This window comes from Dysidea avara, chromosome 9 (assembly GCF_963678975.1).
Source record: "Dysidea avara chromosome 9, odDysAvar1.4, whole genome shotgun sequence".
Classification (NCBI taxonomy): Eukaryota; Metazoa; Porifera; class Demospongiae; order Dictyoceratida; family Dysideidae; genus Dysidea; species Dysidea avara.
The window spans coordinates 9,629,026-9,656,720 of NC_089280.1; the positions used below are offsets into that span (position 1 = coordinate 9,629,026).

The 27,695-nt window shown below is 37.1% G+C and overlaps 2 protein-coding genes across 2 annotated transcripts in view; both read left to right on the forward strand.

Annotated features, from left to right (window-relative positions):
- The window catches only part of LOC136266648 (uncharacterized), a 40,386-nt gene extending 33,480 nt beyond the window's left edge, over window positions 1-6,906 (forward strand). Inside the window, exons 15-21 of the mRNA XM_066061642.1 lie at window positions 1,707-1,767; window positions 2,689-2,898; window positions 3,061-3,192; window positions 3,842-3,907; window positions 5,910-5,971; window positions 6,529-6,598; window positions 6,723-6,906. Coding sequence (XP_065917714.1) covers window positions 1,707-1,767; window positions 2,689-2,898; window positions 3,061-3,192; window positions 3,842-3,907; window positions 5,910-5,971; window positions 6,529-6,598; window positions 6,723-6,800 — 679 coding nt within the window. The 3' untranslated portion in view covers window positions 6,801-6,906. The remainder of the gene's footprint in view (window positions 1-1,706; window positions 1,768-2,688; window positions 2,899-3,060; window positions 3,193-3,841; window positions 3,908-5,909; window positions 5,972-6,528; window positions 6,599-6,722) is intronic.
- Window positions 6,907-16,814: 9,908 nt separating this feature from the next.
- On the forward strand, window positions 16,815-27,695 carry LOC136267223 (solute carrier family 15 member 4-like). Its single transcript, XM_066062309.1, has 4 exons — window positions 16,815-16,966; window positions 21,044-21,995; window positions 24,521-24,998; window positions 27,357-27,695. The coding sequence occupies exons 1-4, from the start codon at window positions 16,962-16,964 to the stop codon at window positions 27,686-27,688; spliced, it is 1,767 nt and encodes a 588-aa protein (XP_065918381.1). The 5' UTR covers window positions 16,815-16,961; the 3' UTR covers window positions 27,689-27,695.

Below are 27,695 nucleotides of genomic sequence, written 5' to 3' on the forward strand. Positions count from 1 at the left end.
ACTGTATATGCACAAGTTCACCAGTCATAACTAGTACAAGGAAACAGTAGGAATTTTATGTTCGATTAGGAATGAAACAAGGGAGGTCAGGTCGTCTACATCTGCAGATATACTGGTGGAATTTTTATCTATGGCTATAGAATGAAGTGTAGGAATTAAATGTCCCTGCAAGTGTATGTCCTTGTTTTATATACTACTTTTTATTTCTATGGAACATAAATTCCTAATTTTTATGCACTTATGCTTGTCATGGTAGTATTAGCAGCTAGAGGACAAATACATGATGAAAACTATGCATTTACTTAATATGTACCAACATTCTTGTTCACATGATCTGAACAACACCAACTTCCTGAATTACCTTCCAAATCCATGAAGCATTCTCATAGGAAGCCTTAAATTATAGGCAGTGGTATTAAAGTAATGGACACCAGGGTTGAAAGTGATCAGGATGATTCAGTGACTAGGTTTATTTTAACAAGAGGTATGTGTCAAGGCCTTCATTTTGAACCCAATGTTGGCAGCAGTTATGTAGCCCTGCAAAGATAATCTGCTTGAGCAAAAAGGAAGACAGATATATGGCTATATGTTAACCAGACATCATCAGGAATATTCATATAACTTGCTTAAGCTTGTGCACATTGGCATTAGATAAGTGCCATTATTACTCCATGAATGCACGTATGGCTACAGACAGGTCTTAAATTCTCTTCTCCATCTATTTTCTTCATTCTTATAATAATGCACTCAAATTGTAAGTGCTAACCTAGCAAAAAAAGTACTGGAGGACTTGATTCTGGCTGTTGCATTCATGTTTGAGACCAGTACAAATGGGGGTGAAGTAGAAAAATGAGAAAATGGTGATTGCAAATTTACTTTCAACACAATATAAACATTCTCTCACCTTAATTGTGTCTCCTTATATAGAAGCAGTGACACAAATCAAAAACATTCAAATGTAGTGTTGGGGGTAACGCATTACTGATGTAACGCATTACATAATATTATTACTTTTGTGGTAACCAAGTAATATAACAAAATATGCTATAAAAACTAGTACTGTAATATAACTCAAGTTACTTTACTTACAAATGTAATGAGTCACCTAAGTAATGAAGTTATTGTAACGAGTCTAATATTAAGTAATTTTATTACTACAAGTAACGAAGTTACTAATCTCGTTAGTAATCCACTGAGTAACACCTAGGCACAGCAAAGTAATGAAGCCACCTTGAATTAATGAATGGAGCTTATTCACCAGCTTCTTACAATTATAACCAAGATTTACGCATTGTCCAACAAAACAATCACGTCGTTGCACACGTGACAGCTTAAGGCTGTGGACACAAAGTAATATTATTATGTTTGCTTTTTTATGGGTAATATGTAACCGTAACTAAATAGTTCAGTTGCAAGTAATATGTAACATGTAACGAGTTACTTTTAAAAAGTAATTGCCCCAACGCTTGTTCAAATGTTTCTTTCTTTGGTGAACATGATGGTACCCACAGGTGTTCCAACAATTAGCAGAATTTTTTTGTATTTTACCCGGTACAGTTAGTTGTGTATTCTATTGTAAAATACTGACTTCTGTGAACATGTGGGATTTTTGCGGATTCAGTCACATATTTGAGTTGTCTGTTGCTTTTTTCTCACTTTTACAGCACATACATATTAGGTTCCATGCATGTATTTTTATTTTGTAGGACAGAAAATGGATACAATGCTGTACAAAGTGCATGTCAGATGTCTCTTCCAAGATGTAATGTGAGTTGTACTCAAGCATTTCACTTTGTATGATGGGATTGAAATTATAACACTGTATAGCATGTTCTGTAAGCATGTAATCTCAGTGTAGCTATAGCTTATAAATCTTGTGAAACATGCAATCAGAATATGTAGCTACAAGACTATCAGTGAAAAAACATCTTCCACAAATTTACTACCGTACGTACATACATAGCTCACGGTGCACTTGTGAGCTGCACAATAATAACATCCAATAATGTAAATATCTGGCTACATGTATAAGGTACATGACTGTTTTTGCTGTGTACATATGATGAGGATCTTTTATGCATTAAACAATGCCATTTCAACCATGATGCATATTAAAGAGGGAGAATTTTTTGTGGATAGCAGCCAATCGGTGAAAATTGCAAAAAAATCTCCTCAATAAACCCTGCTATGCAGTATCTTGGCTTGTTTACAGTTGTGACACAGAGTGCAATTTTAAATGAGCACAAAAAGAAAGAAACTAAAAACCGTTTGCAAGCACAGAGCTTAACATTTATGCTTCTATTGATGTTGGTCAGAGGTTTATATTCACTCTCGTTGTAGCACTTGATATTATTTCCAAGTGGCTACTTGTTCCAGTTCGTTCATGAGCTCATTTCCCATTCTGCTCCACATTTAAGTCATGTCCACTTCAATTTTGAAGTAATCTGCAATTGATCATATCCATGGTTGTGTCAGGTATAACTGTACATACTCTTAATTTCTATGTAAGCATGGCTGCATGTGGTTTACCGTCAATGTGTGAGCTTTTCACAAAACTGTATACTTAATTATACTGCTTACAAGTTACATGCTTATGTATGTATACCAATGATACCATGTATGTGCATATTCTGAACTGTTTTAAAACCACCGAGCCAGTGTAATTTGGTAATCTTGTTGGATCCACAGGACCTTACAGCCAGTTCTGATCGGTGTATAATGTCACAAGAGGCAATATTAGATGTTTCCGGCTGTGCAGTCCCATTCACTAACCTATCTAACATTGCAACTGGTAGAGAGTTTGGAATCACACTCAACCAACTGGATCAAGATTTGAAAGCAATTTGTACCAATAGTAACTGTAGGAGAGCCGTATCTACCTACCTTGAAATGTGTGCGGTGAGTCACACACATGCACCCATACACATACCCACACATACTGACACACAAACACACACACACACACACACACACACACACACACACACACACACACACACACACACACACACACACACACACACACATTGACTATTTGATTGTGTGATTGTTGTTTTGTAGGATAGTGATACTGATATTGCTCAATTTCGTGATGGGTTCTCATCACTTGGTTGTCAAACTGGTGAACAGTCAACTGATTGTTATGCACTGAGCCTGGCAGAACACACCACGTTGGCTCTGACATTTGCTTTTGTAAGTGTATGAATTATCAATGCAACAGCTTAAGCATTGCAAAAGTATATACCATGCATTATGCAAACATAGATTTCAATGCTTATTTCCAAGTAAAGAAAAAGCAAAACAATTTTACAGAAAGAGAGGTGTACTCTAGTGAAGCAATTACTAGCTATAGTGACGATTTAAGCATAAGAAAACAAACTTTGAAAATATTATTAGGGTCTCAAGACTAATATACTGTATGTATGTCATGAGAAAAAGCAAAGTAATTGCATTAATCTTAAAATTGTCTACTCAATTAAAAATTTATATGTCATATTTTGTATATACCGTGTTTACTTGGTGAATGCCGTGCCATTTATTACCTTAATGTGGTGACTTCAAATTTGACCACCACTTGATGCTCGAAAGTGATGTTGAAGCCCTTATTTTCAAAATTCATTGTTGCACCAATCAAATTCACCTACTATTTAAGGTGCAGCCTTTAACCAAGTAAATATGGTACTCATTTTGATAAAAGTAATACGTAGCTGTCTACTGGTACACTACGTTTTGATGGGTTACACCGTTCTTACTATACATGGTACACGAGGCATACTGGCTACATTGTGTAATCAACACTTAGATAGTTTTATATTATTATATTCTTGTATGTGTTGTACAGGATGTCACGGGAAGTTGTGAGTCCTTGCTACAGACAGATGGTTTGTGCTCATCCACATGTAGAGGGGTATGGTAGTTTCGGTGTTGTTGTACTTGAACTATTTATTGTATGTACATATACCTACACATCCAAGAACTCGACCTTTCACCACATTTTTCTGGATGGGAACGTACATACATACACACTGACGTGTCTATCAAATGTTTACTCTCAACAATTTTTGACCTCTAACTTGTCTATTGGACTGAACCATACAGTGTATTATATGATTATGATCCTATGTATATATATGTATTTGTTGTGCAAATGTAAAGTGACCCAAACAATCAGTCTGTGGCTATGATGGAAGATGTAACAGTTGGTTTGGTGTGTCTCCTTACAGACACTTATTGGTTCTACTAGATTGCTTTTCTTGCTTCATTTTAAGGCACACTCATGTGTCTGTTCAGCTTGTTAGAGTATGCTGTATATAGTGGAGCCTCTCCTCCAAATAAAGGACACCCCCACTGTACTATTAACCTGCCTATGTACCTGTACAGGACAGTTTCTGAGGTCCCTATATAGACCACTATCAGAACAGCAAAATTTCATCAAATAATAGTTAGACATCAAGACAAAGGGAACTAAGCGATTTAGTAACCCTGATGGCCCGAGGCTGTAGCATCCCGAGCATAGCGAGAGTGCTACTAAGGGCCAGAGAGGTTACTAAATCGCTTAGTTCCCATTGGTTGCGGTGTCTAACTTACGGTTTAAAGTACATACCTTTATAGCCATAGCATTGGGGTGGGGTGAAAGAGCAATGCAGAACAGCAGAACGGTTTCTTCCTGAAGTCCTTACAGCGCCCACAAAAACAATTATTCGACTGGTAATCAGAGTAATGGCTAGAGCTACAATTGATATGCCACTTAGTCTACTATTTGTCCAAAATTATTCGCAGAACACAGAAGAATTATATTACAGTATTATCAAGTACTCCAGTGTATCTTTTGCATTATAATTATTTTTCATGTGCAAAATTGCCTGAGGGCGGGTTACTAAATGAATATGTTTAGGTGACTAAATGAGCATGTCAGGTGACTAAGTGATTTAGTAACCCTCTATATGAGCTGTATCATAGTCTAACATCAGTTGGTCCCAAAGTGTTAATTCATTATAAAGGTTCCATTGTATCTCTAGTTTGTAGTAAAACAAGTTAGTGTGCTGTATTTGTACTAGTGTTCTGTTTAAGGAGAAACATATGAATGTATCTACACTAATACTAATGAATTACAAATCCTACTTACTACTGAAGTTCTAGTCGGTTAAAAGCACAAATGCTGCAGTAGTATTGTCACGCTTTTAGGCTAATGTGAATCCTATGTACGTAGTTATAGGAGTCTAGGGCAAGCCCTCTCACATGATTTCTGAAATCGCATTTTCATCCATTGAAGAAGGGGTGCATGAAAGAAAATAACTTCCCAAGAGGAAATGCCCCTTACTATTTCCTATGTATGCCCAGAAGTTAAAGTACAACAAAGATTGTATTTATTTTTACTCATTAGCCAACTTATACTTTGCCTTTGATTTATGTACAGTAGAAGGATTTGTGCTACAGGTTATGAAACTCTGAGAACTACCAGAATCAGTCACAAGATCAAGATACTCTAATAGAGCAGTCACCTAACTACTTTAATTCACTGAAAATGTTCTTGGTTTCCATCTTAAACCATTAAAATTTGGCTATGTCCCTAATATATTGGCACACTAAAGTGAAGTTAATGATATTTAAATACACCCAAAATGACAGTCATCTGCCCCTCCCCCTTACCCTGGAAGCTATGTCTACCGTAATTTGTTTTATTTTCATGCAAAAAAACGTGATAAAAAATTTTTGTGTAAAAATATTTTCATATGATTTACATGAATGACTGCTCTATTAGAGTAGTTCGATCTTGTGTAAAGATTTTCGTGTAAGAAATTTTTGTACCAGTTTTGCATATGAAAATTATTTTACAATGAAAAAAAGCAAATTACAGTATGAGTTTAAATACTGTAATCATTGTCAACATGTGATTTTAATTATTTTAGCTGTTTGCACCAGCAATGCAGGATACTGGACGATGCTTCAGTGACATTCTGTCAACCATCTTGTAAGTTGCACTTGACAAGTACTGCACATACTTTACCAGAGATAGAACAGTTTAAATGTTAGTATGATTTGTATTCTCTTCATTTTAACATGGCAAAATGTTCTTGTATTGTTTACACATCTTTACTGCTGTAATGCTTAGGGTATAAACAAATTTAAAGGTTCGTTCATTATAGAGCATTCAAAGGCAAGTTTTTAATCCCGTTGGCAGTCTTTATACGTAGTGCTGGAAACACTATACAATATGGCCAAAGTTATGTACAGGCAGTTACACTCACTTTACTGTAAAAGTATAACAAGTAGCATATAATACACTACAGTATGGTGGCACACGTATAGAGTGAATTACAGATTTTCTCATTGTTTCACTCAACAGTGACAACATCTGGTTTCATCCTTGTGAGGGTAATAATTTCCTTTCTTTTGTTGTGGGTCCACTCTAATATCTTGTAGTGTAAAATCATTATGGCTTAATACATACTTGTACTCAGCGCTGTACTCATTCACCACACAATGTGTATATAAATCATTATAATATCGTCTCTTCTCCTATATAAGGATGAATCATGGTGCCAGTTCTGGAGTAACAGCTCGTAATGTCATTAACAGATGTCAAGCCAGCACAACAGTAAGTATACATGATTTCAATGCTTTAATAATATGATAATGAAGCTAAACTTGTATGCATACTGTACCAAACAGGAAGGTAGTTTTTAATACTGATTTAATGCAATACTGTTGTAACACTGTAGGGTGGTGCTACAAGTGTAGCTGAAAGATTTGGAACATTTGTTATTTTTCTGCTGGTGGTGATAGCTTTGTTGGTCTAAAAAAGAAAGACTCTGTGTGTTTACATTGTATATGCATGTGTACAATTCTGTTGTGTTAGTTTTTGAACTTGCAGGTGTTTGTATTTGATATCATGCATAGCTACAATTTTATTGTTACATGTTTAGGATATTCTACATAATTATAGCTATAGGAAGGATAGTCTAATAAAAAAAGTTGGATTCTACTTGGGATTGGTGGAGGAGTGGTTGTTCAAGCGGTTGACATGCGTGTTATATCCCAAGCCATGCACGATTATCCTGTGTTACACATAGTGATAACTATGTGTTTCCTGGGTATCATGTCCTGGCCCTAATGGCACTCCCTTCCACCCTCATGTCTCTAGCTAGTAGTTTAGCAAACTGAAAACAAAGAAAAACAGCTATCCACAGAGTAGCTAAGGCATTTGACACTGTCCCACACATGGTAGATTGATTTCTAAACATATGGTATTCATATATATCTCTATAGAGTGGTAGACAATATGGATGTCTGGGTTAGTGTCTAGAGTGGAGTACCTCAAGGGAATGGTTCGGTTCTAGGATCATTTTTATTTATATTGTAGCTAGTGTATATATATCAGTGAGAAAACATCCTGACCGCCTGGTAGACTCCTGTAAGCGTTCGAGCGTAAATCAGATGGCTGCAGGTTCGAGGCTACCTAGGTCCAGTCATGGATTTTTTTTTCTCCTTCCTGTAACTTTTCAAACACACCTTATGTAACTAATGTCTTTGTATCTAATGTTTGAGCAGGCTGTAGGACCAGGCGTCCTACAGACGTTCAGCACTTGTGCTGTAAAGTTTTAATAAAAAAAAAAAAAATATGTATCAAGACACGGTGGGGTCTATTCTACGGAACGGAATGATGGACTAAACCACGGAACGGAACGCTTTCTCAAATTGAAGCTTGCAACTTACCATTGCTGAAACTTCCCTTATAAGTTAGCAGTGGCACCTCCAGTGGGTGATTAAATATAAGATAAAAAGAATTAACGGATCGATTGTGGGTTTATGTTGGTTGTCATTAGTAACGAAGTATTAATTGTGGGATGAGCTGTATCAGTGGTGTTCATCCATGGTTCATCTACGGAAGGGAACTTTATGTGAGCTGTTTTTCTTATTTAGACTTTAGAAAACAGTCTGGGCCGGTCTTTCAAGTCATAAGTCAGTGTATAAGGCCACACCAAGTCAAACCTTAGTTTCTGGTCACCCGCCCGCATGGTAAACCTGGAACCCTAGTTTATGAGGACTATTATTAATATTACAGGTGCTTAAGTGCATGTGACCCAGCAAGACACTTATTTTTTACTGCAAAAGATCGAGATACTCTAATAGAGCAGTCAGGGATTCCAATAGAGCAGTCACACTACTCTTAACTCTAAATCTAATATTAGGTATATATGCCACACTAATAAAATGTTTCTAACTATAGCTAGTTTTGTCCTTGATTATATAGCTGTTCAGATTATAACTGTTACTAATGCTTCTGTAACCAAAGTAATTTCAGTAGCATTAACTACTAGCCCATGCAGATGGGCCATAGCTTTAACTTTATAATTCAAATGTAGTCCTCTAATGATTAGTCTAGTAACTTCAAATTCCTTATCACTGAACACTACAGGGGTATGGAAAGCCGGCAACATTCGGTGAGCTTAATTAAACTTAAACTTTTCCATAACTAAAATTAGATTGGCAAGTAGAAACCCTTATAGTTTAAACATTCCCAGATGATCACTAAAAAAAACACTAGTCTGGAGCACTCAATGACTCAAAACTTTGACAGTTACTTTTCTCAAGGTTTACTGAATAGAAGGCTGGAAACGCATAGTTAGTGGGCTAAGACTTCACATAATTTCTGATGTGAAAATAGAAGTTAAATTTCATTTTGGGTCATGATCATTTGAACAACTTAGCTATAAGTTATAGTAATACTTTCCTGACATAGCTAATGAGACATTTATTTCACTTGGAAAGCATAAGTAGCTACATGAGCAAAACATTTCCTATAGTATATTCTAAATAAATAAATAAATATACTTAAATGCTATACATCAGTGTATAGCTAGCCATGATCCATCAACAACTTTCCTAGTGCATTTTTTGCCGAAGCACAACTACTTATGTTGTTGGTTAAGTTTGACTAAAAACAAAATCAACATGAATTTGCTAAATTGAGCAAATAATAATACCATACAGTATATTGTCACAGTAGAATCTATAGTCCTGAAGTCCTGATCATCCGCCCGCCTGCATCCATTTGTAGGCTTGGGAGTGACCAGAAACTAAGGTATGACTTGGAGTGGCCTAAATAAAGCAAGCAGGAAGATACTGGTAACAGGAAAGAGCCAGCTGAATTAAAACTTGAAGAATTTTGTGCAGTGTGTGAGGAGCAAATATTTTGGCAGACCGCAAGGAGGGTATATTCTGCAAACATCACTGAAGTGTATGCATGGAGTTATTTATATATTAACAGCTGGTGCAGTGGACTAATGCCGTATTCAATAGTGAGCTGATTTTATCTGTTGCACAATTCAAGGATGTGTCTGACTGCTAGCCTTGAATCAGGCTAAATGCCAAAACTCCAAGATCAGCCAAATCTCTAAGATCAGCCAAATCTCTAAGATCAGCCAAATCTCTATTATAAGCTGCATGTGAAACCATGCCCGTAGCCACCAGGCAAACGTGATTTGGACCAGGATGTGTGTGTAATTTCAATGTATCTAGTCAGACCTGAAATGGAACACTCACATTAGTTACATACCACCTAAGAATCCTAGGTAACATTTCACATGCTTCACTTCAAACAAAACAGGTTAAATTTTTTCGTCTATTTTCAAGTGATTCCCAGTCCAGCTGGTCCATGAAATTACAATGGGATCACATGTATTCGTTACAGTGCGGGCTGTCCTGTGTTGGATCTACTCTAGAGTTGAGATTTCAAGGTAGACTCACTGCCAATGTACTGACACTAGTACTGTCGTAGCATGAGGACAAATGAAATAGTAATGCTAGATTATTTATGTATACAAATTTTTCATAATGAAATTGATATCCCATTTTGATTTGTACTTCCACTTTGCAACATATTCAAGAACAAGAAGCTACCACACTTAATCTCCAACCACTGTCATTAATTAACCAAGATCTCACTAGTCTGTAATTCACCTTACTGTAGTGATTTTATTAATTCATCTGTATGTTTTCTTCATTTTCCTTTGAAGTTGTACCAAGAGTTCATAATAAGGTGGAGAGTGTCTAACTTGAATGCATTCACCAAACACCCTGCTTAAAGTAACACCTCAGCCTTATTTCAGAACAAAGGCTTTACCTTCTTCAGCAACACTAATCGACAGTTTTCTATCCCCAGTAAAGGTGTTGATTTGATGAAAGGTGAACTTTACACAGGGTGTTTGTACAGGCCATACTGAGAGTTATAAGACACTCTCCCCCATACAAATATTACGAACTCTTGGTTGTACAGTATAGGTAAACAAAGATAAGTTTCTCTCCAGTCTTATTCTAGGATTTCTATTGACTAGGAAATTTGTATACAGGCTCAAAATTGAGAAAATATAAAGAAAGTGAATTAATACTATACAGTCAGTTTGCTTTTGGATATTTAAAGTCTCCAACTCCAACTAAATTCGATGAATCCATGCATCTCATCACTGGTCGTCTGAACATTCTGAAAGTGATACCTTACTCAATCAACCATATATTCTGTTTATTAGACTGAATAAAGTCATGATCACCTAGCCTTTTCATGTCACCAGTAACTTTCTAGTTAATTTCTCTGGATATAATCCTCTGAAACTGAAGAAATTGAGTAGTATTCTAAACTATTTATCTTGTCAAGATAAGCAGAAACAACTGACATCCAATTGGCTACTGTATTGTAGTAACATAACTTGCCTTGGTCATGCAATAAATGAATTTAAGAGACATGCTTAATTTATCAGGTAGTAGAACAATTACTTAATTAATGTTTTATAATTATCCTATTCCATTTTCCTGGAGGTTCCACTGATAAAATGCAATTTCAGCAATGATAGCAGCTAGCCAAGCTGCAAGTTGATTCAGAAAGCATTTCATTCTGTAAAATAGACCCCATCCAGAATTCAACTCAGTACTCAGGCTGAGATATCTGACAATAGTCCACTACTCTGTTAATGAATCATTGATGTTCACACAATATAGCCTCCTTGAGGTATCTGAATGTTTGCTCCTCACACACTGCACAAAATTCCTTTAGATATTAGATACTGCTTAGACTGAGTTGATTCAGCTTGTCACCATACTTGTTTCCTTTGTAGTGTAGCCAGTGGCGTAGCCAGACTTTTCGCCATGCCTGGGCAAGCCGTTTCTCATGCAACACACGTACACATGCCCATTTTCATATGGACATCAATATAACATTTTAAAAAATGCACTATGTATCATCCTACACTACTGTATGCAAGATGACTAATATTAACCTAATAGAAGCGAACGCCTAGCTAGCTATTGGCCTTCTAACATATTACATACATCTAGCTACATGTGTCTTAATACTAGACTACAACGATTCTTGAATTAAAGCACGAGGCGCTCTATCACGTGATGACTATGCTCTGCTACTACAGTTGTTAGCCTAGAAAAGTGGAAACAAAAAGAAAAGAATTACTGACTGAACAAGTACTCCATACCGTTTGAACTGAGCAGTATCCACACGGATAGATGGGTGCTAATTTCACAAATACCTCTAGACTGCTTTGCCTCCCAAGTTTTGACCACACCAATAGCTACCGTGATCACTTAATCCAAATGTAAACCGTCCAGCCCACTATAGTGAAACCAATTCTTTGTCCTTCACTGACTCCTTGCCACAATGCAGCGCGGTTTTTTGTAATCACGTGATCTTGCTTCTATTTATTGCCTCCTCTATTTGTGCACAATCAAGTTACTCGTAGGGAAAATCCCTTGGATAACCCCATCTCTGTTTAGCCAAAAAGAAGGAAACCATCGGCGAAAATGGCACGGTGAGTGTTGTATAAGTTGTGCTATACTTAGTACAGTGACTAGTTAAGTAACTTTAGCAAAATCTCGAGCTATCCAGCCCACGTCTTTATAATTACTCTAGGAGCTGGTGGTGGGGCAAAGAAGTCTGATGCCCGGGCAATGCCCTGGCTTGCCCGGGTTTGGCTACGCCACTGAGTGTAGCTAAACACATACTGATTTATGCCGATTAGAAAGGCTGGGTCTCAGACTGTACATTCTAAAGTCAAAGTAAGTAAAAATAACTCACATACTAGTAAAAACAAGCATGCATTAAGTTCCCTACTTGATATATCCGAAGATGAACACACTGAGTCAGCGGCGGAGGAAGTAGTTGATATGAGGTGGGGCTGGGCTGAGGTAAGGTGAGACCAAAAAAAAAAAAAAAAAAAAAAGGTCACAACCAACTGACAAGAGCTTTCCACCGCACCAGCTACCATTTCTAGCTGATAAACTACATAAAAATCCTTACATAGCTCGCTACACGCCGAATACTTTATTAGAGTGACTGCTCTATTAGAGTATCTCGATCTTTATCACGGTTTTCAGCCCCACTCCAAGAAAGATAATTTCGGTGTGATATCATTCTGAGGGGGGGCTTAGCCCCCCCTCAGCAGAACGAAGGGGGGCTTTAGCCCCCTAGCCCCCCCCTTTCCGCCGCCTATGCACTGAGTCAGCTATTCCCACAATTAGTACTTCGTTACTGACAACCAACAAGAACCCACAATCGATCCTTAAATTCGTTTTATCTTTCTTGGGGTACGTTTGATTACCTGCTGGAAGTGCCACTGATAACTTGTACAGCAGTGGTAAGCTGCAAGCTTCAATCTGAGAAAGCATTCCGTTCCGCAGTTTAGTCCATCATTCCGTTCCGTTCCGTTCCGTTCCGTAGAATAGACCCCACCTCAAGACACACGGTAGTGTGTCGTGGGGCCCAAGAAGTCGGCGCGCAACACCTGTAAGTATATTGACAGGAAGAACAAAAACGCATTTTTCGCACCTCCGTAGCTCTGTGCTGCCTTTATGAAACAAGACGATTTTTGCTGTGGACACTCCCTCCAACTTAAACACTCCACATTCTTTTTTTTAACCCGGGCTTGATGGACTGCCCTTTCCTACCACCCCCAGCACAGATTGCAAGTGCTGGACAACTGAACAAAATTAAGCAGACAAATGGGATTCCACAGTCACTAAGTCCACTGACTGTGGAGTCCTGGTGTAAACACCAATGGAAGACCGTGCCCCACGAATACACTGAATTGCCGAGCGCAACAACGAAAAGCTTAGGCAACAACGCAGCCAACCCAGAACCACAGAATAATCATCTCCCCACTTTTTGGCCAGAAGAGAAGCAAGTCGCTTATAAAAAACAGTAGCCTCATGGGCTAAACCGCCAGTGGCAGCCAAAACAATTGGAGTGAAAGTGGCATGCTCCACTTCTCGAACCCGCTGACCATAAGCACGGTGCTTAATCTTTTCATGCTTCCTAAAGGTGGACGACAGAGAGGAGGAACTATTAGAAGGAGCGAATCGCTTCAGGCGTTCCCGAGATATGCGACTTTAAAAATTGGCTTAGTTTCTTCGTTTTTCTTCTTATTTTTCTTCCTATTTTCGCACACTTACAAAAACTGCTATAAAACGCGAACGCTATATCCGATTGCCTTGAAATTTGGCACATAGAAGGGGGGTATAAAGGTGCATTTCGGTACCAACTTTGGCTGGAATACGATAAACAGGCAAAGAGTTATGAGTGATTATTCACGAAAAATAACACCAATATGTTGTCATGCCTACAGGGTAAACGGCGTATGGGAAGAAGCTGAAAATCGGTGGGTGAATAGGTTAACTATTGAACCTCAAACCTTTTGTGGTTTGAAAGAAATCGAGCATAAGACCAGGAAGATACAACGAAAAAACCAACAGTGTGTAACAATTACGCAATCGAGATTAGCTAATAAAAAACGACTGCTTGCCACGCCTACCAGATGAACCGCTTGGGGTAATACTTTGAAAATCGTTGTACAGATGGAGTAATCATCTTAGAAAGGCTCATCAATGGTGTAGAAGAATCAGACTTAAAGCCACGGAGTTATAACACGAAATCCAACTTGGTGCAGCGAGTGCGATATCGAGATACTCTAATAGAGCAGTCATCCTAATAGAGCAGTCACCCTGAAGAGAATTCAAGAGATCAGCTAGAAACAAGTAACCTGTATAGAGATCAGCTACAAACAATTCACCCTGTAGAGAGATCAGCTAGAAGAAGTTACCTTGTAGGGAGTTCATGCAGCTGTGGAAAGAGATAGTTCAGCTAGAAGAAATCACCTTGTAGAGCTCAGCTACAAAGAAACCACCATGTAGAGAGTTTAGCTACAAACAAATCGCCCTGTAGAGAGATCAATACAAGAAGTTACCTTGCAGAGAGTTCAGCTACAAAGAAACCATCACGTAGAGAGTTCAGCTGCAAACAAATCACCTGTAATGAGTTCAACTAGAAACAAATCTCCCTGTAGAAAGATCAGCCAGAAGAAATCACCTTGTAGAGAGTTCAGTTACAAAGAAACCACAGTGTAGAGAGCTCAGCTACAAACTAGTGACCTTGTAAAGACATCAGCTAGAAGAAGTTACCTTGTAGAGAGTTCATGCAGCTACAAAGAAACCATTTTGTAAAGAGCTCAGCTGCAAACAAATCACCTATACAGAATTCAGCTACAAACAAATCACCCTGTAGAGAGATCAGCTAGAAGAAGTTACCTTGTAGAGAGTTACGTTCAGCTACAAAGAAACCATCATTTGGAGAGTTCAGCTTCAAACATCACCTGTAGAGAGTTCAGCTACAAACAGATCTCCCTGTAGAGAGATCAACTAGAAGAAGTTATCTTGTAGCTACAAACAAATCACCCTGTAGAGAGATCAGCTAGAAGAAGTTACCTTGCAGAGAGTTCAGCTACAAAGATACCATCATTTAGACAGTTCAGCTTCAAACATCACCTGTAGAGAGTTCAGCTACAAACAAATCTCCCTGTAGAAAGATCAACTAGAAGAAGTCACCTTGTAGAAAGTTCAGTTACAAAGAAACCACAATGTAGAGAGTTCAGCTACAAACTAGTGACCTTGTAGAGACATCAGCTAGAAGAAGTTATCTTGTAGAGAGTTCAGCTACACAGAAACCATTCTGTAAAGAGCTCAGCTGCAAACAAAACACCTGTACAGAATTCAGCTACAAACAAATCACCCTGTAGAGAGATCAGCTAGAAGAAGTTACCTTGTAGATAGTTCAGCTACAAACAAATCTCCCTGTAGAGATCAGCTAGAAGAAAAATTACCTTGTAGAGAGTTCAGCTACAAAGAAACCACCTTGTAGAGAGTTCAGCTGCAAAGAAATCACCCTGTAGAAAATTCAGCCACAAACAAACTGCCCTGTAGAAAGATCAGTTAGAAGAAGTTACCCTGCAGAAAGTTCAACAACAAAGAAACCATTCTGTAAAGAGCTCAGCTGCAAACAAATCACCTGTACAGAATACAGCTACAAACAAATCACCCTGTAGAGAGATCAGCTAGAAGAAGTTACCTTGTAGATAGTTCAGCTACAAACAAATCTCCTTGTAGAGATCAGCTATATAGAAGAAAAATTACCTTGTAGAGAGTTCAGCTACAAAGAAACCACCTTGTAGAGAGTTCAGCTGCAAAGAAATCACCCTGTAGAAAATTCAGCCACAAACAAATTGCCCTGTAGAAAGATCAGTTAGAAGAAGTTACCCTGCAGAAAGTTCAGCTACAAAGAAACCATTCTGTAAAGAGCTCAGCTGCAAACAAATCACCTGTACAGAATTCAGCTACAAACAAATCACCCTGTAGAGAGATCAGCTAGAAGAAGTTACCTTGTAGATCGTTCAGCTACAAACAATTCACCCTGTAAAGAGAGCATCTAGAAGAAGTCACCTTGTAGAGTGTTCAGTTAAAAAGAAACCACCATAGAGATTTTCTGTAATAAATATAATTATGTATTATATATATAATTTGTACATTTACTGATAAAATATTTAAAGTACATCTACTTCATCTTTTCTTCTTCCTGTGGTAAAGAAAAAAAGATAGGTTAAAAAAGTCCGAACGCTGGCCATAGGCCGGCTTTGGAGTATACAAATACAAAAAGAAATGAAATTTAATCCAAAACAGCCAAGCTGTAAAAAAAGTGTGCGGCCCTCAAAAAGGCTATGGTGAAAAAAAGATGTGAAATCCAAGGTGGCGGCCAAGAAATGGCTGTGATGGTAGGTTAATGGTAAAATTTTAATAACGACAATTCAGGTGAATTTTTGTGCCGCTTGGTCACCTTGGATTTCACATCTTTTTTTCACCATAGCCTTTTTGAGGGCCGCACACTTTTTTTACAGCTTGGCTGTTTTGGATTAGATATATATATATATGCCTGACATTATTGAGAGCAACACCAAGATGTTTGCTTTGCAGGTGACACCAAGAGTAGCTCAGTGTCATCAAAAGTTTTGATAATCGATAGCTAGTCTTAGCTAAACTTCTTTTTTTTCCCGGGCTAGATGGAATGCCCTTGCCACCACCCCCAGCACTGGCTGTCAAATGCTGGACAGCTGGATAACGCCAGCGACAGTAAAAAAACACAAAAAAAACCACAGCTAAACTGCAACATGGTATTGATAGGTTGATGCAATGGTCTAGTATTTTGGTTGCTTAGGTTCAATGCTGCAAAATGTAAGGTTATGGTACCATAATTCGCTTTATTTTGGTGCAAAAATTTTAGTGTAAAAATATTTTTGTATGATTTAGGTGATTGACTGCTGAAACTTTCATACAAGTTTTGGCATAAGAAAATTATTTTACGACAAAACAAAACAAAATTAAAAAAAATAAATAATGGTAATTCACTTCCTGTGTCATGCACACCAGCCCTGATCAACGAAAAGAAGGACACGTGATATAAATGGCTAATGATTCTAACTATTTAATACAACTAAACCCGGTCTCGCCTACGATTCCTTCTCTGCAAGTCTGCAACAAGGACCAGGAATAACTATTCGACTGGACTGATTCTCCGTCTAAAGTTTCGCGATTTGATTTGTCACCAGTGCTAGCTAGTTTTCAGAACGTTTTCAATGACGTGAGTCATGGGATAGCTAGTTTTGTATGCCCTCCTGAATCATTTGGTCGATGCGCAATCTGAACCGTGGTTTGAAATCGACTTAATGATTTGTGAGGTTTATAAGGCCAGGCAAACTTGATTAATTGTCCGCCCGCATCTCTTTCATCACGTGCATGTTTATTTTAATGCTAAGAAGGCTGGCTATCATTTCAGCACAGCAAATGTCATTTGCACCTCAGAAACGGTAGTAAAACGAAAGTACTAGTACTTAAAGGAGTTTAGCTAACCTTTAAGTAACACAGCTTGAATTGGTGTACCTTTAATAATGAAAAGTGACCTCCCAAATCTGATTTTTTGTGGATGAGAAACAAGTGTGCCTGGCCTAACACATAATATTACTGGGTTCTGAAGGATAATTATTTACGATGAACACTAATTTTTTGTGTCACTGAGCTTTAGAGAGAAGGAGAGAAGCATCATTGATGATAAAAATAAAGTATGAATAGCTACAGAAACTAATTAAGTGCACTGTTTAACAAAACATTTGGATTATGCAATTTTAATCATTTTTGAGGGCTGAAAATACTTGTGATTTGTGCATAGTTGAAGGGCATGTAACGTGATTGTTAGAGCATAGGTATATATCTATCATGGTTAGAGGTGTCATATGGGTTGGGGCTATGCTCAGCATAACTCTAATGTGAGGGTTAAAGGTGGGAATTCCATTAGAGTGTTCCAATATCCGCCATTCAGTTTGAGTGATTTATTACTTTATTACTTAAATTTCCTCTGCTATACCCTCATTAATTTAGATTGCCATTCGCTGCTCTTTCCAATCTAGTTTGATATCTGAGGTATCTATCACAGGTAGTAGTAATTTAATTCATGACGCTTGATGCTTTTTCATCTGGTGACCTTAATTTAAGATTGCTTTTAACAATGTAGAGATTTAGTCACTTTTCGTACTACATCCTAACCACTGTATCACTGCTTCCAGGTACTGGAACCCTGAATTTCAGATACAGACAAGTATAAGGAAAAATTAAGAATTTACTATGGATCATAGAAATAAAAAGCAATGAAACAAGGGAGGTCATCTACACCTGCAGCTATACTAGTGGACATTTAATTCCCACTTCTGAATCAGTTGTAATACAGCCTGTGATATGACTGAAATAGTGATTAATATCCATTAGTAGTAGTTGCAGGTGTAGATGACCACCCTTGCATGTTTCATTGATTAAATATTTCTGTAATCCCTAAATTTTTATTTGTTTACTTTTTGTAGTCACAAATTCATTACAGGTTAACTATCACGTACTGCATCCAAGGAAAGAATGGCGCCAGATCCAATTAAATATGTCTGGGAAAAGTGTTTATAGACCTCAAAAGTAGCATATAGATATAGCTGCAGGGAAAAGGACTTGTATGAATTTTTACTTGGTTAAATACCACAGCTACTATGCAGTATTAGCCTAGCGTCAAAGATCAATGTGACGAGGGTAGCCACTAATCGGGGGTAGTGTTTATAGCATAAAGCAACTCTTAAATACTCAGTATATCTCAGTAAAAAGTGGTGTTAAAAGATAAGTATATGCTTAGCTTTAATACATTTCACCACGACATGCACTAAAAGGGAACACATGAACGATTAGCCTCCAGCCACACGGTGTAGGATGACTATTGTTCTTTTTCTTACTTCACCCAAGGATAAGCAGATAACTCCTGAAGTCTACTGATTCAAATAATAGTCGCGGCATTTATTCCTGCAAGGGAATCGTTCATGTGCTCTATCTTTAAGAGCGCAGTGCAGCCACTATTCAAATGCAAAAGCTGCGGCGTTTAACATAGGAAATATGGTGACTGAATCTGTATAAACCCGAAATAACACCAAAATCGTGTTCTAAAATGGACTTTTGGAAATAGTGGAAATTGAAACCAAAAAAATGGACAATGGAAATGGAAAATAGAAATGATCAAAACTTCGTATGCATGTCTGCTATACCAGTGCTAGAGTAAAACCTTACTGAATGGCTACTTCAACTTCATATTGCTGGTTGCAGTATCTGTGGAACATTAAAACTTAAAAATTGAATATATGTTATAAACATATACGTGTAGCTAGCTTGTGAGTTGTGTCTATAATTGAATTTTACCTTTTGTTCTAAAAACATGTGGGGTAATGCCAGACCCAACCTCTTACTAAAGGTGCTGCATAGTTATTATCTGTATAACTATGTTGACTGTCTGATTCCATGCATGTGCATTAATGTTTCCTGTTTGCAGATACGATGTCCTCCAAAAATTGCCACATCCCAAATTTCTGATTTTAGACGCATGTGCCACTTTATCCACACATGCAACAGTCTGTTTCAGTTGTAGCACGTGTTAATGTAAATGGTTTACTATTGTTGTTGTTGTTTATTTTATTTAGTTTTCATATCAACAATAGCAATTTATTTTGGTTTTGTTTTATTGCAATGCATTTTATTTTTATAGGTACAAAGTCAACAGGATCAGTTTATACAGTAATAACATAGTAAATAAGAGTTATGCCTGCTTGATAAATGGCTATAACTTATGAATGCAACGTAGCTTAAAGTTGAAGTTTGTACCATAACCTGTTGCTGGGTGCAGGTGTGTAGCCACAAACAAACAAAAGATAGATATAACAAGAAAACTGTGAAGTAAACTGGCAGCTTTGAATGTCACTATATGATATGCTCATACCTCACATTTCCACAATGAAACAAAACATTTATTTCCTCTAGTATGACAAATATGTACGATGCTATCAAGATTTTTGTTATTAGAACTTTCCTTGATCAAGAAACTAGTTTATGGTATTTAAAAGTACTTATAGAATGTACATTTTCAATTATATGCATAATTATTGTACCCAATATAACAACTAATTATTTTTGCATTGTAAAAGTTATGCTTGGACTATAATATTTTCAAATTCACAACTATATGTAAGTGACTAACTAAGAATCACTCCAAATTGATTTCTTCTGTATACATATCTATACAGACCATATACAGTACAATAGTTTGTTGAGTGTTCTGTATATACATACAAAACTGTGCTCAGTTTTGCGGACAGGAAATAACTAAATTGTTGGTTAATACACAAAACAGCTTTTGCAATAGAACTTATTTAACATTGCAAACTCTTAAAGTTGAAGCAAAGTTATGTCTGGTCTACATCGTAAGCTTAATTAGATCATATCATAGATCAATAGCTGTAGCAGTTATAAATGTAAAGAAGCTTTAGGTTTACTGTTCACTTTTGTCATATAGATACTGTACATAAAGCTCTGGTAATGGTCATGTTAGAAATCAGAGCACCCACAACAATTTCAGGGGCGAAACTTGACTTTGCATGGTGACAAAATCCATTGCTGTTTCTGTCCTTTGTGGAACTTTATGTATCTTTTAACTATATTTCTGTAGAGGCACCAGGTGAATAGGTCCACATGGCACACAAAATCCAACCTTTCTACTGTCATGAGTGTTGTCCAGTTAGTCATCATCGCTCATAGGTCATCATCACCCACCAACATGCTTATTCTGTTAGAATAGTAGCGTCCAAACCTCAGCTATCTGAACATCTCAATTATCTGAATGCCAAAATGACTGTTCATTGTTGTGCACTCTATTGGAGTAAATGAATGTTCTATTAGAGTAACTTAAGAAGTTTTATTTTATAAATTAATGGGTCAATTAATTGGGCTTCAGTTATCCAAACAATTTAACTTGTCTGAACACTTTTTTGATTAATTATAGGAACATAGTGGCGCTAACAAGTATATTTTCTATTCTTAAAAATGTGCTTTATTTCATATAATATATAGTTTATAGAATACCATATAATGCCTTGATGCTAAAACTGTAGCCATTGCTTAATAGCTGTTATCTTCTAATGTACATTACAAAAACATAGTGAAAGATGGGTTAATTAAAATTTGATTGCACATTGATTGCCAGATCATAATTATAGGTGGTACATCCCCCTAGCCATACATGTATCCATGGTTTTTACCCTATAGGTGTATGTTGATGTGAATGCATTTGCTGTTATTTGTTTTATAGTTCAATACAGTCAACAGCGATTGAAAGAAGTGATGCATTATACAGAGTGCAACTTTATCAAGATGATCATAATCCAAAGTCATTGTGCAAACGGTCCCTTTTCTATAGACCTTTACCACAAGGGAGAAGAATATACCTTGTTTTGTTTCAATTGGTGCTTCTTGCTAACCTTAGGGCTGTAAATGACCTTTTTTTTCAAGGTTTTGTGGTGAAGTATTGTGGAAGTCACCATGCACTTACATTTATTTCTTTCGCAAGTTTTCCTTTACTGCTATGTCTACCAATGGGGTTTATAGCTGATCGTTACTTTGGAAGGGCCAAAGTCATGTACTACAGTTGGATATTTTTGTCTATAGCTCAACTGATGTTTGTACTGCATTCTGTGATTGCTCCTTACAGTAAAATTGCTGCTATTTCCATTGCAATTTTTGGGCTTCTTATAGCAGCTATTAGTCTAGCTGGAATTTGGGTTAACATTATCCCATTTGGTGTTGATCAGATGAGAACAGCTTCAAGTGAGGAGCTGAGCTCTTTTTTTCATTGGCATTACTGGTGCTGGAATCTGGGAGTGCTTTTTGCTTTTAGCTTTGGTGGCTATATAGTGGAATTGAAAGGGAAAACCAGTTTTCTCCCATACTCAGTTTCATTTGCTGTTGCTATACTCGGTACAACAATTAACATTGTTGGCTACAATTGGTTTATTAAGAGAGAGAAAGTTGGTAATCCTCTCTTGCTGATATATCGTGTGTTAAGATATGCAGTGACTGCAAAGAAACCAGCAGAAAGAAGTGCGTTTTCATTCGATGATCGACCTGAGCCATCTAAAATTGATCTTGCAAAGCAGACTCATTATGGAATATTCAGAGATGAACAAGTTGAAGATGTAAAGACTTTTCTGAGAATATTAGTATTTATAGCATTGCTATTTGGATATCTCTGTGTTCTTTCATTGGTAAGTTATTCCAAAAAAATTTCTGGTGTATATAAGTACATTTAAAAAGCTGCTTTTAGTGGAATTTTTGACAGTGAAAGAGCAGTGAAAAATTTTATGTGCACCATGCAGGGGCGGATCTAGGATTTATAAAAGGGGGGGGCTAACTCAAGGTACTAATCTCTGGGGTATAGGTGTGTGAAGCACACTTCCCAGCATGCGAAGCATGCTGGAACTAGGGGGGTCTGGGGGCATGCCCCCCCAGGAAAATTTTGAAAAATAGATGCTAAAATACTGCAATTTGGAGACATTTCCACATAAAATTCATACCTGTAGATATTTTATATACTGCCTTTAGATTATAGGTGTGGCTCTCTGAAGCATTTTGCTAATGGAAAAGTTTGGGTAGGTACAGACAACCAAGTACATGATGTACCCCTCTCACAATTGCACAACACTGAATAGGTGCATGTTAGAATAAGAATGTTGAAAGTGGAAAATTTTGAAATTTGAACAATACAAGATTGAATCTGAGAGCAAATTAAGTATTGCCATACATATTAACTACAGAAGTAGATGAATGAAGCCCTTTAAATAGACCAATGCACTTCATTGTATGTATAGGTGCAGGCAGATTTGGAAAAATTCCATAACAGAACTAACTACATGTTTCTAGTGAATGTTCTATTAGAGTAGTTAGCTGACTGCTCTATTAGAGTATCTCGATCTTGTACACCTCCAATGCTGATCCGGGTCCTTGTTGTATAAACTTTAGCATAAATCCACTGATAATACCTTGGAAAGATGTTTATAAGGTGGTTTTATGAGTATTTGTATTATTAGTGATCATATAATTATGCTGAGACAAAATTTCATTATAATACTCAGTATATTGATCAAGTAAAGCCTAAATATGAAGGGGGGGCTTCAGCCCCCAAAGCCCCCCCCCCCCCCCCCCCTGGATCCGCCCCTGCCATGTGTATCATACAGTATGGTAGTACTGTACAGTATATTAAGGATCATGGTGGCTTAGGCTTTAATTCTTGCCCAACAACATCACCCAAAATAATGGCCTCACTTTTCCTTTGTGTAATAGCTGGGTAGTATTTGTTAAGCCCATAAATGTCTTCAGAGCAGCTGTATATATATATACATAAACCCTTCCAACAAATTTCTATCAAATTTTAAAAAAAAATTATATTTAACAGAATTCATGTTGACTGACTAACTGATGCCTCCAGCCTAGCGCAACTCAACAATGGAAAAGGTTTGATTTCTTCACTGTTCGACATTGCTCCATCCTGAGATGTGCCTTTTTGCCATGTACAAAGCATGTTTCATGGGCTTCACTTTGTTCTCCTTTGTGTTCCAGTTTTCTTTGCTCACTGCTATGCAAGGTGTTGATTCGTGATAGTGCAATAGCTATGGCTTCCCTATCATGCCTGTATTTTCCATAGTGTCTGAATTGATTACAGAGATGTTTCTTGTACTGTCCTTCATTTGTAATGCTGTGTGATGGGCATGACATATAGCTGAAAACAAAGCATATTGTTCACCCTTTACCACTTAACTTTACAGTAATTGATATGGTATGCACAGGTTGATTAGTCATAATTATGTTACAAAAAGTATACGAACAAGTAGGAGGAAAAGTTAGGAGTTTGAGGTTGGATTAGGGAGCAAAAAAAAAAGTAATGAAACAAGAGAATAGCATGCAGTGAAACCTCACTTAGTGGCCACCTCAGTAATGAGGTCACCTTATTATAGCGACCAGGTCCAGCAAGTCTTAATGTATTTTCATTATATTAATAGGGCCACCTCATTATTAAGGCCAGTGGCTACATACTACAGGACCAAACTGGTAAAACTAATACAATGTTCCCTCCGTAAAGAGGCCAGTTGACCAGGCAGTCAAGGTATCACTGCAAAAGTTGCTGCCCTTATAATAACTACTGAAAACTGTACCCATTATTCTGGCAGTATACTTCATGCTTTTCCAACCATCATGTCTCAAGTAATGCTGGAATAATTGGTACATTTTATGTTCCTACCTTTCTCTGTGATAAACTCTACATAGAGTGTTTAAGATCAATTGTAAATTGCTGTTACAGCAACTAGGTAGATGCTGGTTTGTTAAAAACCTCGATAATAAGGCCACTTTGTTTTATGGCCGAGGTTATCAGTAATGGGGCCATCTCACTAATGGGGCCACTTAACATGGGTCCCATAGGTGGCCCTATTAACAAGGTTTCACTATATAAATTTTTAGAAATTTGTTGGAAGGGTGTAGTAGGGTCACTCTGGAGACATAGTTGTGGGCTTAGCCATAACCAATGAAAACGTGAGGTTGCTTTTTGGATGATATTGTAGGGCAAGAAAGCCTAAACTATCATATTCCTTATATAGATACACTCATGTATCCAACTGTGCTGTGTTTCACAATTATTATTAATATATATTATTCATTTGTTTATATATGTAGTTGGGAAATGATACACTCGTGTATCCTAATGTAACAACTACACAGTTTATTTGTTTATATGTAGTTGGGAAATCTGTACATAGACCAATCAGTCTATTTCCAACAACCTTCATCATTTTCTCATGATCATCAATTAAATGACAGTAACTGCAAAAATATTAGCAAGTGTGCAAATCATTTGAATAATAACAGTACAATTACTATTCATGAACTACATGGTCCTTATGCCTTGTACTGGGTCCTCCTTATTAACATTGCAACAGTTTTATTGTTGATACCAATATTGGATCGTGCTGTTTATCCTTTCTGGTTTCTATGGATACCAAACATGTTTAACAGGATAGGAAGTGGATTGGTAACTAGTTTCACTGGTATTGCCTGTGCTTTGGCTGTAGAAGTTGTTCGTATATCAAGATCAAACACTGCACTACAGATTAATTCATTCCTTGATATCATTGTGTTCTCAGTTGATATTCCAGTTTGGGTGCTGGCTCCTCAATTTTTAATTCAAGCATTAGCTGAATGTCTTGTGTACATCACAAGTAAGTTAATTAGTTAGTGTACAGTGTCTTATACACTTATGTACAGCATTCATATGTTGCTAATAAATTTTACAACTATACATGTTGTCAAAGCTTTTCCAAGCAAAGAAAGCACTCTGTGTTTGTAAGATTTCATTGTATGATTTTTTGTGATTGAGCTTATTATAATAAGTGTGAAGTCTTGAACTTGCAGCTTAAAATTCCAGTCTGCAATTATTTACAGGGGCTTCCCTATATACAGCAACAGAACAGTACTGCTTTACTCCAAATTAAGTTATGAGGAAATTCAAAAAGAACATTTATTGACTACAACACTAACAATACAGAGACAGGTTGGTAACCTACATATAGCAGACTAAGGATACACCGAATGTTAGTACATGAATAGATACAGCAGTCAAAATAAACAAGCACTATGAAGTAACTATGCTATCTGACTGTGCAGATCCCTGTGATGTCTGATTATTATCTCACAAACCACCTACTGCATGTGTCAGTGTGGATTTGCATCAAACAAAGTGCTCAGAATAAACTTGCTTTAAATGAGGCTCTAACAGATGTCGTTCTTCATATGCAGCATGTTGATTTCAAGGAGTATAGAGCAAGACTTAAAATTCCTTGTGTAGACCACATGGCTAAGTAATACTCACATAGGTGTATACGACTATCAGTGACATCACTGATGGTTTTTCAAATCCTTGAAGATCAAGTGTCTACATGCTTTAAACAATGGCGTACAAACGGTGAGTTAGTATAGAGAGTTCCTATGGGAGTTTTGGTGAGTAAAATATTCAAGGTCATGGTATGCCATGGAGCGTGAGTTACACAGTGAGTAATGGTTAATGAAGTTGACAGGGCCAGAGCCCAGAGATTTGAGTGGTCAGGCCATCCATGGATTGCAATGGAGGTCATAGTCATGCACACTACTTTTTATTGATTTGATGTGATGACACAAAATATTCTGAAAGTTCAGAAGCAATTTTGATTGTGATTGCTAATGCATGATCAATTAGCTCAATGCAATGCCATGCAGATGACTCACTGAAAGTTTGGAAAAGTAATTTGAAGACAATTAACATAGATGTATTGACTTCAACTAAGCATAGTGTAATTAGAACAGTGGCTATATTCAATGCTCTATTAGAGTATTGTGATGACAAGTATATTGCAATGACTGCTTTATTAGAATAATCTTGATTGTTTTGCAAACTCAAGTAGTGGTCAGGCCAATGCCACTCAGGCCCTGGAAATTCATAAAATTTGTATTTGAGGCTTTATAGTGGCAGCAACTTTGGTAGCCAGTGCCACTATGGCTGTCTTGGTCTACAGAGCTATGTAGTAAGGGATTAAACCATCATGGTAGGTCTCAGTAATTCAGTTTGTGGCCTTCGCCATATTACATTGCTCCCTGTAGACCTAGACAGCTATCCTGGCACTGGATATTCACACTGACTGCCATTCTCATGCATCTCTAAAGCCTCAAATGTAACATTTTATCAGCTTCACAAACCTCTATCACACTCCATAGCTTGCCATGACCTCAAATCTTTTTTGTTCACTGAAATGCCCTCAGTGTTTACAATAGGAACTTTCTGTACCCTCACTTCTATGCCATTATCTAAAACATTTAGACACTCGTAATAGGTGTCTTCGAGGATTTAAAAACCATTAGTGATGTCAATAATTACCTTGGCACAAGTCCTTGAAGACGCCTATTACGAGTATCTGACTATTACTTGTTAACAATAGTACAGTTGTCTTACCAATAAGACACCTGATATCAGGTTTCATCATAAATAAGATGCTTCCAAACATCAAAGCAAACTCTGCATACCCACATGTAAACACCTTACCATCCAAAATATGCATGCCTTTAGTTGTAAACAACTTTTAAAACCCTTCTGAACTACAGGACACATAGTCCAAGTGCTAGAGTGTGCAACTTGTATGCATGAGATGGCCAGCTCGATCCCTGTTGGTGGCATGACTTGTTTTTCCTTACCTTCCTTTTGTGTACACATTTTTAGAATCACAATTTTTAGTTTCTGGCACACTGGTAGATAAGACAAGCATTAGTAGGTCAATTGATAGTATTTTTAATTGTATGTGTGTTTTTTCTATTTGTTCTGTGTTAGACTCAGTAAATTTGTTTCAAATCATTTTGTTCCAAAAGATATGATAAGAAAAATAAATTGTTTTCGGCCTACAAAACTGCAGTTCTAAAATTCAGCACTTCAAAATTTGAACACTTTTATTAGCTTTTTGCATACTTGCATATTAACTCACATGTATCATGCCATGCACAATGAACTATATATAGCAATCAGCTATTAGCTACATAATTATATTTTTCTTTAGTGTTGGAATTCATATATGCTCAGTCACCAGCATATATGAAGAGTCTTCTTCTAGGATTTCTGTTTTTCACTGAAGGAGTAGCTTATATGCTGGGATCAGTGTTATTTTGGTCACAGTCTAAGGGAAAATCTGTTTACTGGCAGTACCTAAGGCAGATAGCAAGCAAGGAACATGACAAAGAGTGGTACTGTGCCTGTGTGGACACAGGCTCTTGTCTTCCTGCTTATACCATCATTGCACTTGTCACAATTATTGCAGGGATTTTATTTCTTTATTTTGCTAGAAAATACAAAATCAGAACCAGGGGTAATGCACTGAGGTACTTTTTATAATAGTTTA